This window comes from Drosophila rhopaloa, unplaced genomic scaffold, assembly GCF_018152115.1.
Source record: "Drosophila rhopaloa isolate 14029-0021.01 unplaced genomic scaffold, ASM1815211v1 contig_190, whole genome shotgun sequence".
Taxonomy (NCBI): domain Eukaryota; kingdom Metazoa; phylum Arthropoda; class Insecta; order Diptera; family Drosophilidae; genus Drosophila; species Drosophila rhopaloa.
Window position 1 is genome coordinate 925,353 of NW_025335073.1, and position 17,876 is coordinate 943,228.

Genomic DNA, 17,876 nt, shown 5'->3' on the forward strand with positions numbered 1-17,876 from the left:
ATGCAGGCACCACCCGCTCGCAGAACTACAACCAAAGCTGATTTGGTTTGAAGTTTTCTGAACCACTTAAAGGCAGTCGGTGTTTTTTGTGACACCGACTGCTAAATGCCCTGTTCGTATCTCAGTAGATTGATTTCTATTAATTGGAATACATACATATATGAAAAACATTTTACTGCTACCACTGATATGAATTTGTAAACCAAAATGAAATTTTTGCTAAAATATTAAAAAATTTACTATAACATATAATATTCTTATTTTTATCATTAACCCAATAGTGAATACGCTCATATTGTTAGAGTACCAAGTCTGAAAAGTAGCAAAAGACAAAATATTCTTGCTGCATCGAAATGAAATGATCGCACACATGCACCCCTGTATGAGAATGCATGAACACGCATACATACAAAGACCAATTCAAGCGCAGGGCAACCTTCTTCAAAATGCGCGTCTCTGCGACTGAACGACCGAATTCTTGCAATTAGCGCGCGAGTATCAAAATGAAAATAAGAATGAGAGCGAAAAAAACCCGAAGGCACACGAAGTGTCCGGGGCCTGCCGCTTAGAGCGATGGGGCCTGCCGTCGTTGTATGAAATGACCAGTCTATATGTTGTATGATTAGTGGTGTTACTTAGCACCGTTGTTATTTAAAAATTCTTCGGCAAATACTGATCAGGCAATTGCCGATCTATTTGCTCGGTTTTTCCAGACAACATAATCTGTTTCATCCGGTCAAAATCCGTCTTTTTCATAAGCCAAGTCAAACTAATTTTTTTGTCCAGAGACTTATTAGGGTTTTCATGAGATCTTCTAACATGTATTTTAAGTTATCTAAGTGGTAGGTCGCAACAAGTCCATTGTAAAAGCTCTATATCTAATTTTATCATAGTTACTTCAGGCGTCACATAAACAGAGTCACATTGGAGTCGCATGTCCTCATGTATGCTGACGACGTTAAGTTATCCTGCAATTTAGCGAAATTTCAGACTTACAGTCGGATCTAATGGATTTTCGAACATGGTGTTGTGGAAATCGCATGAAATTAAATAGAGCTAAGTGTAAAGTAATGACATTTATTCGGGTCAAACGACAATATAGAATCATGCATGTTGGTGACCTTGGCGTCGTACTGGACTCCAAAACTGACCAGTTTCGAGTTATAGACCGGATAGAGTCTGTGCAAAAGAACTTTTTATTATTTGCCTTTCTTGCTCTTTGCAAGACTTTTTTTTACCATCTTACTCTTGAAGACTTCTTCTAATTAATCTACCGTCCTTATCAAACCGTAGAACGATGCTTTTATTTGTAAACTTATTCACGTTGATGTGGAGAGTCCCGAGTTACTATATAAATATACCATAGAGTTTATTGCCATCTTATGATGAGTAAAACAGGATCTAAAATGGAAATTTAACCAGGATAATGATCCTAAACGCGAAAACACCTTGTTAAAAGAATGTTCCCAGGATAAACGAATTAATGTAAAAGAGTATTCTGTCAAAACACCAGATTCCAGATTGATTTATCAAAATTTCGCGTCCTTGGAAATAATTTTTAAATTCAAACTAAGCATGGGAAGAATGACAAAAAGTTGAATGGTGTGCCAGTAGTCTCAAATTTTGTTACAATCTAAGATTTTTATGCCTAACTAATTGCTATATCTTTAAGTATGAAGCAAACCGTTAATACTTTTTCTATTATTTTTGCAAAGGAAAATGTTTGATTAATTTATTCTTGTTTTGTTCTTAATTATTAAAGATAGGGTAAAATATGTTTAAACAAACAAACGAACGCTACTAGCGCGTTTCTAATATTTTTTCCACTACTTTATATTCAGAAACAAAACAAAAATGGTTGATATGGTTTTTAAGTAAAATAGTGTATACTAAGTATTTATATTTATTGTAATGGCAATCCGACCTACCCAATTTTTTGAAGGATCGGCCGACTATATTCTATAGCTGCCATATAACTGAACGATTGGAAATGCCATAACTTTGGTGTTTTTAAAGTTAGGAAGTATGGATTTTTTATGAGTATTAAGAATGCATCATATGAATAATTTTGGAGAATATAATTTACAGAGTATTCTGCAAGGGTATTTCAACTTCGGCTCCGCCCGAAGTTAGCTTTCCTTTCTTGTTTCTATTATTAAATGACATTATATGACTTTTTTTTGCATTAAAAAAGCTATTGACATGAAACTATGCAAATCTAATTTATTTATGTATACCTTGCTCAGGGTAAAAGTTCTTGCCAATCAGACAACTATGTACTACAGCTGTCATTTAAAAATTAAATTGGTTACAAATATTTCATTTTTTTTTTAATAATTACTTTAACTTTTATTTATATTTCGCGCAGTGTATAAGCTATTGACATCAATTTTTCAAATCTGCAAGGGTATTAAAACTTCGGCTTGCCGAAGTTATCTTCCGTCCTGGTTTTTATTATTTTTCTGATGATCCAGTAACAAGCTATGCTGTTCAGCGCAAAACCTTTTTTCTTGGAGGCTCATATGGAGCTTGGCTGCAAACAGCTCATTTATTTTTTTTCGATGAAAATTTTTTAAAACAGATTAAATGTTGTACTTTGATATGCTTATAAAATAATTGATCTGCCATTAACCGTTTCTTGAGAAAAAATGCATGCAATTTTTTGGCCGAATTAACCATACTACGAGTCTGGACCAGAATGCTAGTACCTCCATGAGCCTTACGATCAGGATGTTTTGTCGCAAAAAAATGTATAGCCATGTGTAAGGTGAAAATAGTTTTAGTTTGTTAGGTGGGTCTGTGAGCATAGCGTCAATGTCATGTCGGCTAGGAACTGCAAGAGCTCGTGCTGTTAAGAAACCATCTGAACAGATTTTTGTTTCATTGGGAATGAGAAGAGTGCATTGGCTCCTCTAGCGTTTGCTGTATTTCTACAAAATAATAGTTACTTACTCATGTTACTACTAAAAATCTATATGGGTTGTTAAGTAATTCTTTTTCGGGTGTCTTTCAAAGTCTCAACGGCATGAACCTTTAAAATAATTATAAACAATAACCTTAAAGGAGAAAAATTATATCCTAAAATATTAAACTTTAATTAAATAGTTACCTGTCATTAACTAAATATTTCCTTACCTTTTTGTGATTTAATATTTCTTTGGGTTCAACTAAGTTATTAAGATTTATAGAAGGGAGCCCATAAGGTATAGCGGAGACTTTCCATAAACTTCGTGATTTGTATACCCTTGCAGAGCGTATTATAATATCAGTCAAAAGTTTGCAACGCAGTGAAGGAAACATTTCCGACCCTATAAAGAATATATATAAATTCTTGATCAGCATCACTAGGAGAGTCGTTCTAGCCATGTCCGTCTGTCCATTTATATGCAAACTAGTCTCTCAGTTTTAAAGCTATCTACTTGAAACTTTCCCAAAAGTTGTCTTTCTATCGGGCGACTATATCATATAGCTCATAGGAACAATCGGAAAAAAAAATGTTTTTAATTTTTTTTGTTGTTCTTTCGGATTAGGTAATATTTAAATACTACGGAATTACGATATTAATTAAATTAAAATCGGACATCTAAATTAAAAATTATAAATATTTAATAACTGCAAGGGTGTATAAACTTCGGCTTGCCGAAGTTTGCTTCCTTTCTTGTTGAAATTACAATAGCAAACAACTAGGGATTTAGGATGTACATATGTAGATTCTAGGTTTTCTTACGCAGCGCAATTTTATTTCAGTTATTCCAGTTTTAATATTTTTTGACCAACCTTCTGCTAAATTTATGTTTTTATTTGTCGAAAGATAACGTCTTGTCCATTTGACATATTTATTATTACCGAATTTAGCTAATTTTATTATTATTTTTTTAGAACCAGAACTTTTTGAAGACGATCTTTTTGGTGAACCTTCTCAGCCAGCGGAGCAGATTGCGAAAGAACCTACAGCAATTATCATCGCAGATGATTTTGATGAAGATGAAATTGATAATTGTAATAACGTTCAGTCGCCTGCCACATCTTGTATAAATTCAGTTATTGATGAGAAAGGTGGTAAGTATTTAATTAGCTTTTTATACCCGTTACTCGTAGAGTAAAAGGGTATATTGTATTCGTGCAAAAGTATGTAACAGGTAGAAGGAAGCGTTTCCGACCCTATAAAGTAAAGCTTGTTCAGGATCACCAGCCGAGTCGATCTAGCTATGTCCGTCTGTCCGTCTGTCCGTCTCTCCGTCTGTCTGTCCGTCTGTCTGTCCGTATGAACGCTGAGATCTCGGAAACTATAAAAGCTAGAAGATTGGCATTTTGCATGTAGATTTTAGGAGTTCCTACGCAGCGCAAGTTTGTTTCAAAATGGTGCCACGCCCCCTCTGACGCCCACAAGCCACAAGCTGTGGCCACAGTTTTGATGATATTATGAAAATTTTAATTGATATGTATTTGTTTCGTCAATACCTATCGATTTGCCTAATAAAAGTTTGCCACGCCCACTCTAACGCCCAAAAACCTATTAAACGCTCAAGCCTGGCTAGCGCCTACATTTCCGCCCGTGGTAGCGCCATCTAACGGATGACTTTGGAACAGCTGGCCAAGGTGCTCAACAGAGTCAACGTTAATTCTCGATAATTTCTATTAAAGGAAATTGCGATGGTTTTCATTTGTCAATACCGAACTATATCCCAAGAACTATGCCAAATTGGAGGTCTGAGTCAAACAATGGCGTATGTGTGTATGTATGTAAGCATATACATATGTATGTATTTACATTGTACACAGTTGCAATTGCCCGGCAAAGATAACTCCTTTCAAAGAAAGCTATTCGCTATACCCGTTACTCGTGTTGTGCAAACATTTAGACTTTAATATACATAATACTATTTAAGAATGTATGTGTTTAGCCAATATAAGTATGTATGTTTAATATTTCTAGTCAATTTATTGCACTCAAAAACATAAACATAAACACAGCTGCTGGTGCAGGACAAAAGCTGCCTGCGCTAAAGCAGCGCAGTGCTCGTGCTGTAAAGCTGCCGGCACTAAGAGATCGCCGAATTCAAATTGATAATTTGAACTTTTTGTCTTTTTTTCCTGTGGTCACTACAATTCACATTATGTTAAAAAAAAAAAACACAAGAAGGCATATTTATATAAAGTTGTTTAGCTGAGTAACGGGTATCTAATAGTCGAGGCACTCGACTATAGCGTTCTCTCTTGTTTTCATTTGTCAATACCGAACTATATCCCAAGAACTATGCCAATCAAATCTAGTTAGCCAAATTGGAGGTCTGAGTCAAACAATGGCGTATGTGTGTATGTATGTAAGCATATACATATGTATGTATTTACATTGTACACAGTTGCAATTGCCTGGCAAAGATAACTCCTTTCAAAGAAAGCTATTCGCCATACCCGTTACTCGTGTTGTGCAAACATTTAGACTTCAATATAGATAATACTATTTAAGAATGTATGTGTTTACCAATATAAGTATGTATGTTCAATATTCCTAGTCAATTTATTGCACTCAAAAACATAAACATAAACACAGCTGCTGGTACAGGACAAAAGCTGCCTGCGCTAAAGCAGCGCTGGTGCTGATGCTCGTGCTGTAAAGCTGCCAGCTCTAAGAGATCGCCGAATTCAAATTGATAATTTGAACTTTTTTAGCTGAGTAACGGGTATCTAATAGTCGAGCCACTCGACTATAGCGTTTTCTCTTGTTTTTATTGTTATGAGTGACAAATAGATAAAAAGTGGTCAAATTATTAATCCAGCAATAAAACTTACAAAAAAAAAATTAAAAATAACCACTTTATTGTTTTTGTTTAGTTTCAAGAGATGGTTAAATTTTGTTCATACGTTACGTTTGACATGGAATAATTCAAAATATATATTTTTAGAAACTAATTTGCACGACAATGCCAGTGTCGGTGACAATATGCCCATAAATGAAATAACTCTTGTCCAAAACGAGGATGATGGATTCGCATTAGCTCCTATTGACGCAACAGTCTATAAAGGATTAACAAAGACCAAACGCAAAAGAAAACTTATTATTGATGAAATAAAAAATATTTCCGGAGAAGAAATGAAGGCGCAATTAGCCGATACTTCTGATATCTTAACTACACTCGATCTGGCCCCACCCACAAAAAGGTATTTAGTTAATATTGGCAAAAATATAATATAAAATAAATATTTTCTTTATTTGTAGACTGATGTATTGGAAAGAAACTGGAGGTGTTGAAAAATTGTTTTCATTACCATCAAGATCCATACCAGCCAGATCACTATTTAATAATTATAACAGACAGTTGTTTTCACATTCAACATTCTTTGAGGATTTTTCAAGTGTTGCTCCAATGGAAATTCTTGCATTGGAATTTTATGCACAAGAAAATGAGAATTCGCTAATTATTTTTAATAAAAAGGGACGCAAACGAAAGAATGATCTGGTTACTAATCAATTTTTGGACCATGTATCTGATTCACTGATTCAAAGCTTAGAGGTCCCTGAAGTTTTAAGAGAAGACCAAAAATCTCTAGGGCTATCTGCCGTTTCTTTAAACATTGCAACAAAAGAGCAAGAAAGTATAGCTTGTCAAAATGCATCAACTCTTTTTGATCACATGCAAAGTCCAGATTTATTGTCTTTAAATGACATGGAACATTTTTCATCAATTAATGACCTGCCATTAACACCAAGAAATACTAATAACGACATGGGAGATGATTTCAACCAAGGAGACTCAACGCCGGCGGGATTGGATCACGGCCACACAACTCCGCAGCATACAAATATTGGCGAGATGGACAATATACCATTTATACCTACAGATCAAATTAGCGCAATATTTAATGAATCTGTGGAGCGACCTTTGGTGAATGAAAACGGCTTTTCAAAAAGAGCAAGCGACTTTTCAAAGGGATGGGACAACTATGAAATTCCAACCTTCGTTGCTCAGGTGAGTTCATAAGAATAGTGCAAACCAATTTAAACATTTATTGAAATAAGGATTGCACACATTTGAAAAAAGAAAGCATTTAGATGTGGATACAAATTTAAAATAATTTTTTAAACCTTTTACATTGAGGGGAAAATGTTAAATGTAAAAATAATTTAAAATTTCAATGTTTTTAATCCCGACAAGAGCTTAAAACACTTCTGCAGTAGTTCGCCATCATGTGCGTATCTTGATGATATATCGCCCTGATCTTCATTTACATCTACAAGATTCGGCGGAAATCTTAATGGCAGCACATATATTGTAACTAACAGATTGACCGCTCTTCTGTCCCTGAATAAATTTTGAACCACCTCAGTAAAAGAGGTCCAAGCTGCTTTCTCCACATCTTTCGTTTTCCAGAGGTAGTTTACGTTTATGAACAAGGTTCCTTCGCAAAAAACACCTGTCTTGATATAAAGCCTTTACAAATTTTTATGGGGGGTATAGTTAATTATGTGCAAAATCGGTATTTTTAAAGAATTTTTTACGAAAGCTCAATTTTGGTTTTGAATTGATTCGATTTTCGCCTAAAACGTCGAAGTATTTGTTGCTCTAAAAGTAATAAATTAAAAAAAAAAAACTCGACAGCGTTACCTAAGGAATCTGGTAGAGAAATACTGTGCAAAATTTCAAAACGATCCGTTCGATAGATTTTGCAGGATCGTGTACACCGACTTTGAAATGGCCACTTTTCAGGATAGCGTTTTAAATTTTGGGCCTCCCAAATTTTCAATAAGCGCTTACTTACCTATGTTCAACTGCCCATAAGTTCGGAAGTTTTACTCGGATCGATCTAAAATTTTAACACAATATTCTCAATGTGTATTTAAAAAATAAAAAATAAAAAAAATGCAAAAAAAAATTTAAATACTATAACTAAGGGGGTTAAACCATGCTTTATGTCTAATGACGGCAAGAAAAGCTTTCCTAAAGAATTAGACGATTTCGAAAACATTGAAAGTTTTCGAAATTTCTGTTATTAGTTTCTTTTCAGTGAGAGGTACAAAATAAAGGTCATATTAAATGTGGGAATATCCTAAGGTCAACGTCCGAAAAAATAGTAACTTCGGATTTATGGCCCTTCTACTAACTAATTAAAAATAGAAAGCAATCAAGGTATACAACTTGACATAGGAGCCACCAATCGTTTTCTGGAGCTCCAGTGTTAAAATCCAAAGAAGTCGGGTGAAAACTTAAAAATTTCCATATACACCGAAAAACGGCATGTTTCCCAATTTGGTGGCGTCGATAGTAAAAGATGAAATCCCTTTATAAACATATTAATAAAATAATACCAGATAAGTAAATAAGTAAATCATCAGATTAAGGAACCGTTTTATTGTGAATATCCAATGAAGTAATAGGCCATTTTGAATTGTTTCGGCTGCGCAATTGGTAATTCCAAACTCATGCAAAATCGGGTTACCAACTCTCTTGAAAAACACTGTTAAAAGAATTATGAAAAATACAGCGGCAAATAGTAATCTAGTAATATTTGGTTTTTCTCCAAGGTATGAAATTGACTGTTTTTATTTTCTGTCGCAGAGCTTGAAAGAAAACATAACAGAAAAACTCAAAACAGAAAAACTCAAAAACTCTATAAAATGTACTTCAGCGAGGACAGGGCATATACAAATATACTAACCGTTAAATATGGGATTTATATTAAAAATGAATTATTTTATAGTTTCTGATTTGTTTAATGGAGGAACGAAATATGATCAATTTCTTAACATTTTTTTTACAGAATCACAGCGACGAACAAATGGAAAATGAAACTGATGAACAATTTGAAGAGCGTGTTTTAAATAAAAGAGCTGCACAACTTTTTATCGACGTAAGAGCTCATTTTAACGTTAAAGATAATTTAGCTCTTTCACAACTAACATCCGGAAACTCAAGAAAACAGGTAAAATTGTGTTCCTTAACCCATTCCTTAATTAATCTCCGCAGTTAGTTGCCCAATGGTCTCTTGATTTCGTAAGAAATTTATCAAAACATACGCCAGTTGGACTAATAAGGATGCAAGTTCAAGAGTATAAAAATGTTGTTTAATAACACTGTAGTACATTTTTATACCCTTGCAGAGGGTATTATAGTTTCAGTCAAAAGTTTGCAACGCAGTGGTGGAGCCATTTCCGACCTTATAAAGTATATATATTCTTGATCAGCATCACCAGGAGAGTCGATCTAGCCATGTCCGTCTGTCCGTTTTTACGTAGTTTTAAAGCTTGAAACTTTCCCAAAAGTTGTCTTTCTATTGCAGCTACCGAAACTTCTTATATCTGATTCCCGAGGTGGAAGCCTGGTTTCGGTAAAGAAGGTGAAACGCCGAGATTTCTTTTTTTCCTGATATGATTTACCTGATTGAATCGTTCTTTATCAGCAGCATTCTTACTAATCCCCTTGGTGGTAAAAATGTTCATAGTCGGAACAGATTCTTTGGATGTCACATTTAAGGCTTAATAAACCATTTGCCGACATAGCGTGAAATTGGAAGACATATTTTCTGTGCACTATACAAACATTCGTCATTGCACAGGCATAAGGAACTAGAAGATTTTATACCCTTGCAGTATTACAAAGCGATGTCGATTTTGCGCTTCATTTTCAATGGCAGCTATATGATATTCTGGTCGGATTTTGACAAAATGCGTAATTCTAATATAGTAAATTATTACAATATCTCAAAGGTTTATGTTGATAAATAGAAAAAAACAGCAAAATAAAATTTTGTTATATTATTTTTTTAATTTTTTGATTTTCCTATGGGAGTTATATGATATAGAGGACCGATTTTAATTTAATTAAAACAGTAATTCCATAGTATTTATACCCGTTACTCGTAGAGTAAAAGGGTATATTGTATTCGTGCAAAAGTATGTAACAGGTAGAAGGAAGCGTTTCCGACCCTATAAAGTATATATATTCTTGATCAGGATCACTAGCCGAGTGGATCTAGCCATGTCCGTCTGTCCGTCTCTCCGTCTGTCCGTCTCTCCGTCTGTCCGTATGAACGCTGAGATATCGGAAACTATAAAAGCTAGAAAATTGGCATTTTGCATGTAGATTTTAGGAGTTCCTACGCAGCGCAAGTTTGTTTCAAAATGGTGCCACGCGGCCTCTGACGCCCACAAGCCACAAGCTGTGGCCACAGTTTTGATGCTATTATAAAAATTTTAATTGATATGTATTTGTTTCGTCAATACCTATCGATTGGCCTAATAAAAGTTTGCCACGCCCACTCTAACGCCCAAAAACTCATTAAACGCTTAAGCCTGGCTAGCGCCTACATTTCCGCCTTTCATGGCGCCATCTAACGGATGACTTTGGAACAGCTGGCCAAGGTGCTCAACAGAGTCAACGTTAATTCTCGATAAGGATTTCTATTAAAGGAAAGTGCGATGGTTTTAATTTGTCAATACCGAACTATATCCCAAGAACTATGCAAATCAAATCTAGTTAGCCAAATTGGAGGTCTGAGTCAAACAATGGCGTATGTGTGTATGCTGGTGCAGGACAAAAGCTGCCTGCGCTAAAGCAGCGCTGGTGTTGATGCTCGTGCTGTAAAGCTGCCAGCTCTAAGAGAACGCCTAATTCAAATTGATAATTTGAACTTTTTGTCCCTTTTATCCTGTGGTCACTCTAATTCACATTATGTTAATGCAAAATCTAAAGTTGTTTAGCTGAGTAACGGGTATCTAATAGTCGAGGCACTCGACTATAGCGTTCTCTCTTGTTAAATAATGCCAAATTCCAAAGAACCAGAACTCTCAAATAACTGTCGACCGTTTCTCGTTGTCTGCAAATAAGTGTCTTTTCCTGACTTTTAACGAAAAGACTCAAAGAGCAACCGATTTATGGGTTCTTAAATGAGCACAATCTCAGAGCGAAACCGTTTTTTTCTATTCTGTTTTGTTCTGGTTGTTCCAAGACCGTTTTGTCGTGTATGTATTGGTATACATTCACACGCATAGGCAAGCAAATCGTTAAGCGACTGTTAAAAAATGTGGAATCAAAATGGAACTTATTAACAAAAATATTTGAAAATAAATTTAAATTCCTCTATTGAACAAATTATATTATTTCTTTTTATACCCTTGCAGAGGGTATTATAATTTTGGTCAAAAGTGTGCAACGCAGTGAAGGAGGCATCTCCGACCCTATAAAGTATATATATTCTTGATCAGGATCACCTCCTGAGTTGATATAGCCATGTCCGTCTGTCCGTCTGTCCGTCTGTCCGTCTGTCCGTCTGTCCGTCTGTCCGTCTGTCCGTCTGTCTGTCCGTCTGTCTGTTTCTACGCGAACTAGTCTCTCAGTTTTAAAGATATCGAATTGAAACTTTGCACACACCCTTCTTTCCTTTGCACGCAGTATATAAGTCGGAACGGCCGGGATCGGCCGACTATATCCTATAGCTGCCATATAACTGATTGATCGGAAATGCCATAACTCTGCTGTTTGTTAAGTTAGGAAGTTGGGACTCTCTATGGGTATTATATTTGGCCAATCAATCCGACGTACCAAATTTCATAAGGATCGGCCGACTATATCCTATAGCTGCCATATAACTGATTGATCGGAAATGCCATAACTTTGGTGTTTGTAAAGTTAGAAAGTTGGGATGTTCTATGGGTTTTATATTTGGCCAATCAATCCGACCTACCAAATTTCATAAGGATCGGCCGACTATATCCTATAGCTGCCATATAACTGAACGATTCGAAATGCCATAACTTTGGTGTTTTTAAAGTTAGGAAGTTTGAATTTTTTATGAGTATTAAGAATGCATCATAGGAATAATTTTGGAGAATATTATTATAGAGAATTCTGCAAGGGTATATCAACTTCGGCTCCGCCCGAAGTTAGCTTTCCTTTCTTGTTTACAACAACGAAAGTAAATGCGAAGACCGTTTGCGTTGAGTTTTTCGGTCAATCGGTCTTTTGCTGACACTCATTTTGCGAGCGTTTCTGCTCATTGAAAGAGCGATATACAAAGAACATAAATGAAGACAGCCAAGAGTCTCTTGCTCAGAGCGAGAGCGAGAATATTCTACAAGGGTATATCAACTTCGACTCCGTCCGAAGTTAGCTTTCCTTTCTTGTTTAAATTTTTTTCCGATTGTTCCTGTGGGAGCTACATGATATAGTCGTCCGATCCGGTACTACCTGCATTAGAAAACAACTTTTAAGAATGTTATATGCAGACTAGTTTGCATAGAAATATATATACTTTATTGGGTCGGAAATGTCTGCGTTGCAAACTTTTGACTGAAATTATAATACCCTCTGCAAGGGTATAAAAAAGGAAGGTTTAGCGCAGCAGCTGGACTGCCAACCCCGAGGGCAAGACCAGCAAACATTGTGTTTCAAAGTCCAAAAACACTGGATAATTAAAAAAAAAACGAGGACGGAAGCTAACTTGGGCAAGCCGAAGTTTTAATACCCTTGATTTTGAAAAATTTATGTCAATAGCTTATACACTGCGCAAAATATAAATTAAAGTTTATGTAATTATTTAAAAAAAAAATTAAATATATGTAACCAATTTAATTTTTAAATGGCAGCTGTACTATATAGTTGTCAAATTGGCAAGAACTTTTACCCTGCGCAAGGTATACATAAATAAATAAGATTTGCATAGTTTCATGTCAATAGCTTTTATACTGCAAAAATGTCATATCAAAATAGAAAGAAAGGGATATTTTCACAGCTTTTAACAATTATTCCAATGGAAGCTATATGATATAGACGTCCAATAGGCAAGCGCTTTCACCATGATCAAAGTATGCGTAAATAAATAAGACTTGGAAAAATTGTATGCTCAAGGTATGTATAAAAAAATACGATTTGGATAGATTAATGTCAATGAATAAATAAGACTTGGGAAAATTGATGTCTATAGCTTATATACTGCGCAAAATATCCTGAAAAACATCAAATTTAAACCTATTTCACTCTATAGTTTCTATGGGAGCTTTAAGCTAATGAAGGTATGCATAAAAAATCATACTTGGAAAGATGCATGTCAATAGCTTTTACACTTCGCGAAATATCTTCAATTCTTGCAAGGTATATCCGATTGTTTCTATGGGAGCTATAGGATATAGAAGTCCGATCGGGGAGCTTCAAACTTGATCTGGGTACACATGTTTTATGTCGACTGTGAGAGTTTCAGATCGCTAGCTGTTAAACTGAGCTCGCAAACGGTATTGAAACAGACGGGCAGATGGACATGGTTCTCATATTGATCCTGATCAAGAAAATATATACTTTATGGGGTCGGAAACGTCTCCTTCACTGCGTTACAAACTTCTGTAATACCCTCTGCAAGGGTATAGAATAGTATTACAAATAAGGGAGCTCTGAAATAAACACAACCGAATAGCTTGGAACAAAAGTCGAACCTTGAGCTATTAATAATTATATAAATGAATTAATAATGTGTTAAAAATATCCGAAAAATATACGATCACAGTTAAGTACCCTTATATATAGAAATATATTGTTACGCAAACTAGACTCTCAAATTTCCAGATATCTGGATAAAACTTTCGCAAGAAATTGAAAAATTAATTGAGAAATCCTAAATTATGTATTGCTTTTAGCATATACGCATACAAATTTTTGTATACATGTTTTTTAGACTATTATATTTGTATTATGTCAACAAAGGTATTTAAACGTCGGCTTTGTCAAAGTAAGCTTCATTTCTTGTTTTTACACTTTCATAAATTGGATACTTTTTCCTTTTGGATTTGGTTTGTCTAGTTTTGGCGGAACGAACAAAATAAATGTTAAGCTGTAATTTAAAAGTAACTCGCTTGTAGAATTATGAATTTTTTAGTTAGTTTTATCAAACCTTTTTTACAATCGTTAAACTATTTAAATATACATTTAAATATACATATAAATATATTAACTTTGTGCACAAACTTAAAATTTAACAAAACTATTTTAATTTTATATTTCTGTTCTGTGTTTTCGGTTCAGTTCGTTATTCGTAGTGCTGTTTTTAGGGTTTTTTTTTTGCATGCACTTTAACTAACTCTCTTTGTTCTGAAAGTTTTAGGCGTGTAGTTTCTGCGCTCTTGCGGTACTTATGTTCGTTCATAAATTTCAGTTTCGTGTTCTTGGTACAGTGGTTCAAATAAGTAGAATGAGTAACAATAATTTGGTTTGTTTTTGCAAAAAATGCAGCCTCATAGTTAGGGCTGATCATTCTAACATGACTTGCTGGCTGTATGAATACATGGTGCACACTAAGTGCATTGGTTTTGTTGATCGGGCAAGTTATGACCCTTTGAAAGGTTCGAATTTGCAGTTCTGTTGTGACGCTGGTGTCGAGGTTGCGAACGAGATGAAATTGTTCATGCGGCAACCTAAAGTCGGCTTAATGCGGCTGATTTGCTATTTCTGGTTGCTAGAGATAGTTTTCCCCGAGCTCTGCGCTGGACTCGAGCTTAAAAAAATTAATTAAAACTGCAATTCTATAATATTTAAATATTACCAAATCCCAAAGAATAACAAAAAAATTAAAAACAACAAAGTTATAATTTTTTAAAATTGTTTTTTCCGATTGTTCCAATGGGAGCTATATGATATAGTCGCTCGATCCGGCTCGTTCCGACTTATAAGTATAGTATATAACTACCTGCGATAGAAAGACAGCTTTTGGGAAAGTTTGAAGCAGATAGTTTTAAAACTGAGGCACTAGTTTGCGTAGAAACGGACGGACGGACAGACGGACGGACAGACAGACCGACAGACGGACATGGCTAGATCGACTCTCCTGGTGATGCTGAACAATAGTATATATACTTTATAGGTCGGAAATGTCGCCTTCACTGCGTTGTAAACTTTTGACTGGGATTATAATACCTTCGGCAAAGGTATAATAACCCGAACAATCCGTACCAGCGACTTCTAAGAATTCCGATTTGCTGTGGTTTCACAATTACTGGATTCTTCAAAACATAGATACCCCGCCGGTTCAGCAGAACCAATATTTGCTCCACCATAATCCCTTTCAGTGGTTCCACTAAAGAAACAAATTTTCGTTTCTCGGCTTTCCACTGATCAAACATCTTCCGATGTATTGTCTTATATACAAGACAAAACTAAAGCCGATAGTAATAGTGTAAAGGTGGAAAAGTTTAAGTTTTCTTATGCTAGAGACTTTTCATCTTTTAAGATAACTGTCTTTGAAGCCATATGCTCGGGCGACTTTTCGCGGGATAATATTGGTGTAAAAGATAAAGAAGACGGAGCCCGTGGGAGTCAAACTTCCTAGTCGAGGCCAAACCCATGACTATTGAAAAATTTGATTTATGGCAGCATCCGGACCACTGTGCAGTGTACCAATTTCAAAAAACTAACTTCTAACCTCCTTTCCTATCAGAATGTAAGAGCCTTGCGTAGCAATCTCACTAAATTGTATTCTGATAGCCTTTCCTTTGCATCTCATATTATTGTGTTTACAGAAACCTGGTTAAAGCCGGAGATCTTTAGCTCCGAAGTTTTTCCAGGTAAGTACACAATATATAGGTATGACCGTCCCTCTAGACGGGGAGGTGGAGTCTTAATTGGAGTTGATTCAAACCAAGACCGTTTTGTCGTGTATGTATTGGTATACATTCACACGCATAGGCAAGCAAATCGTTAAGCGACTGTTAAAAAATGTGAAATCAAAATGGAACTTATTAACAAAAATATTTGAAAATAAATTTAAATTCCTCTATTGAACCAATTATATTATTTCTTTTTTACAACAACGAAAGTAAATGCGAAGACCGTTTGCGTTGAGTTTTTCGGTCAATCGGTCTTTTGCTGACACTCATTTTGCGAGCGTTTCTGCTCATTGAAAGAGCGATATACAAAGAACATAAATGAAGACAGCCAAGAGTCTCTTGCTCAGAGCGAGAGCGAGAATATTCTACAAGGGTATATCAACTTCGACTCCGTCCGAAGCTAGCTTTCCTTTCTTGTTTAAATTTTTTTCCGATTGTTCCTGTGGGAGCTACATGATATAGTCGTCCGATCCGGTACTACCTGCATTAGAAAACAACTTTTAAGAATGTTATATGCAGACTAGTTTGCATAGAAATATATATACTTTATTGGGTCGGAAATGTCTGCGTTGCAAACTTTTGACTGAAATTATAATACCCTCTGCAAGAGTATAAAAAAGGAAGGTTTAGAGCAGCAGCTGGACTGCCAACCCCGAGGGCAAGACCAGCAAACATTGTGTTTCAAAGTCCAAAAACACTGGATAATTAAAAAAAAAACGAGGACGGAAGCTAACTTGGGCAAGCCGAAGTTTTAATACCCTTGATTTTGAAAAATTTATGTCAATAGCTTATACACTGCGCAAAATATAAATTAAAGTTTATGTAATTATTTAAAAAAAAATTAAATATATGTAACCAATTTAATTTTTAAATGGCAGCTGTACTATATAGTTGTCAAATTGGCAAGAACTTTTACCCTGCGCAAGGTATACATAAATAAATAAGATTTGCATAGTTTCATGTCAATAGCTTTTATACTGCAAAAATGTCATATCAAAATAGAAAGAAAGGGATATTTTCACAGCTTTTAACAATTATTCCAATGAAAGCTATATGATATAGACGTCCAATAGGCAATCGCTTTCACCATGATCAAAGTATGCGTAAATAAATAAGACTTGGAAAAATTGTATGCTCAAGGTATGTATAAAAAAATACGATTTGGATAGATTAATGTCAATGAATAAATAAGACTTGGGAAAATTGATGTCTATAGCTTATATACTGCGCAAAATATCCTGAAAAACATCAAATTTAAACCTATTTCACTCTATAGTTTCTATGGGAGCTTTAAGCTAATGAAGGTATGCATAAAAAATCATACTTGGAAAGATGCATGTCAATAGCTTTTACACTTCGCGAAATATCTTCAATTCTTGCAAGGTATATCCGATTGTTTCTATGGGAGCTATAGGATATAGAAGTCCGATCGGGGAGCTTCAAACTTGATCTGGGTACCCATGTTTTATGTCGACTGTGAGAGTTTCAGATCGCTAGCTGTTAAACTGAGCTCGCAAACGGTATTGAAACAGACGGGCAGATGGACATGGTTCTCATATTGATCCTGATCAAGAAAATATATACTTTATGGGGTCGGAAACGTCTCCTTCACTGCGTTACAAACTTCTGTAATACCCTCTGCAAGGGTATAGAATAGTATTACAAATAAGGGAGCTCTGAAATAAACACAACCGAATAGCTTGGAACAAAAGTCGAACCTTGAGCTATTAATAATTATATAAATGAATTAATAATGTGTTAAAAATATCCGAAAAATATACGATCACAGTTAAGTACCCTTATATATAGAAATATATTGTTACGCAAACTAGACTCTCAAATTTCCAGATATCTGGATAAAACTTTCGCAAGAAATTGAAAAATTAATTGAGAAATCCTAAATTATGTATTGCTTTTAGCATATACGCATACAAATTTTTGTATACATGTTTTTTAGACTATTATATTTGTATTATGTCAACAAAGGTATTTAAATGTCGGCTTTGTCAAAGTAAGCTTCATTTCTTGTTTTTACACTTTCATAAATTGGATACTTTTTCCTTTTGGATTTGGTTTGTCTAGTTTTGGCGGAACGAACAAAATAAATGTTAAGCTGTAATTTAAAAGTAACTCGCTTGTAGAATTATGAATTTTTTAGTTAGTTTTATCAAACCTTTTTTACAATCGTTAAACTATTTAAATATACATTTAAATATTTTTGACATATATTAACTTTGTGCACAAACTTAAAATTTAACAAAACTATTTTAATTTTATATTTCTGTTCTGT

The 17,876-nt window shown here is 34.9% G+C and overlaps 1 protein-coding gene across 1 annotated transcript in view; it reads left to right on the forward strand.

Moving 5' to 3' along the window:
• Positions 1–17,876, forward strand: part of LOC108041542 (double-strand-break repair protein rad21 homolog) — a 78,993-nt gene that overhangs the window by 53,147 nt on the left and 7,970 nt on the right. Inside the window, exons 4-7 of the mRNA XM_044459295.1 lie at positions 3,880–4,059; positions 5,907–6,162; positions 6,221–6,971; positions 8,761–8,922. Of these exons, the coding sequence (XP_044315230.1) occupies positions 3,880–4,059; positions 5,907–6,162; positions 6,221–6,971; positions 8,761–8,922 (1,349 nt within the window). The remainder of the gene's footprint in view (positions 1–3,879; positions 4,060–5,906; positions 6,163–6,220; positions 6,972–8,760; positions 8,923–17,876) is intronic.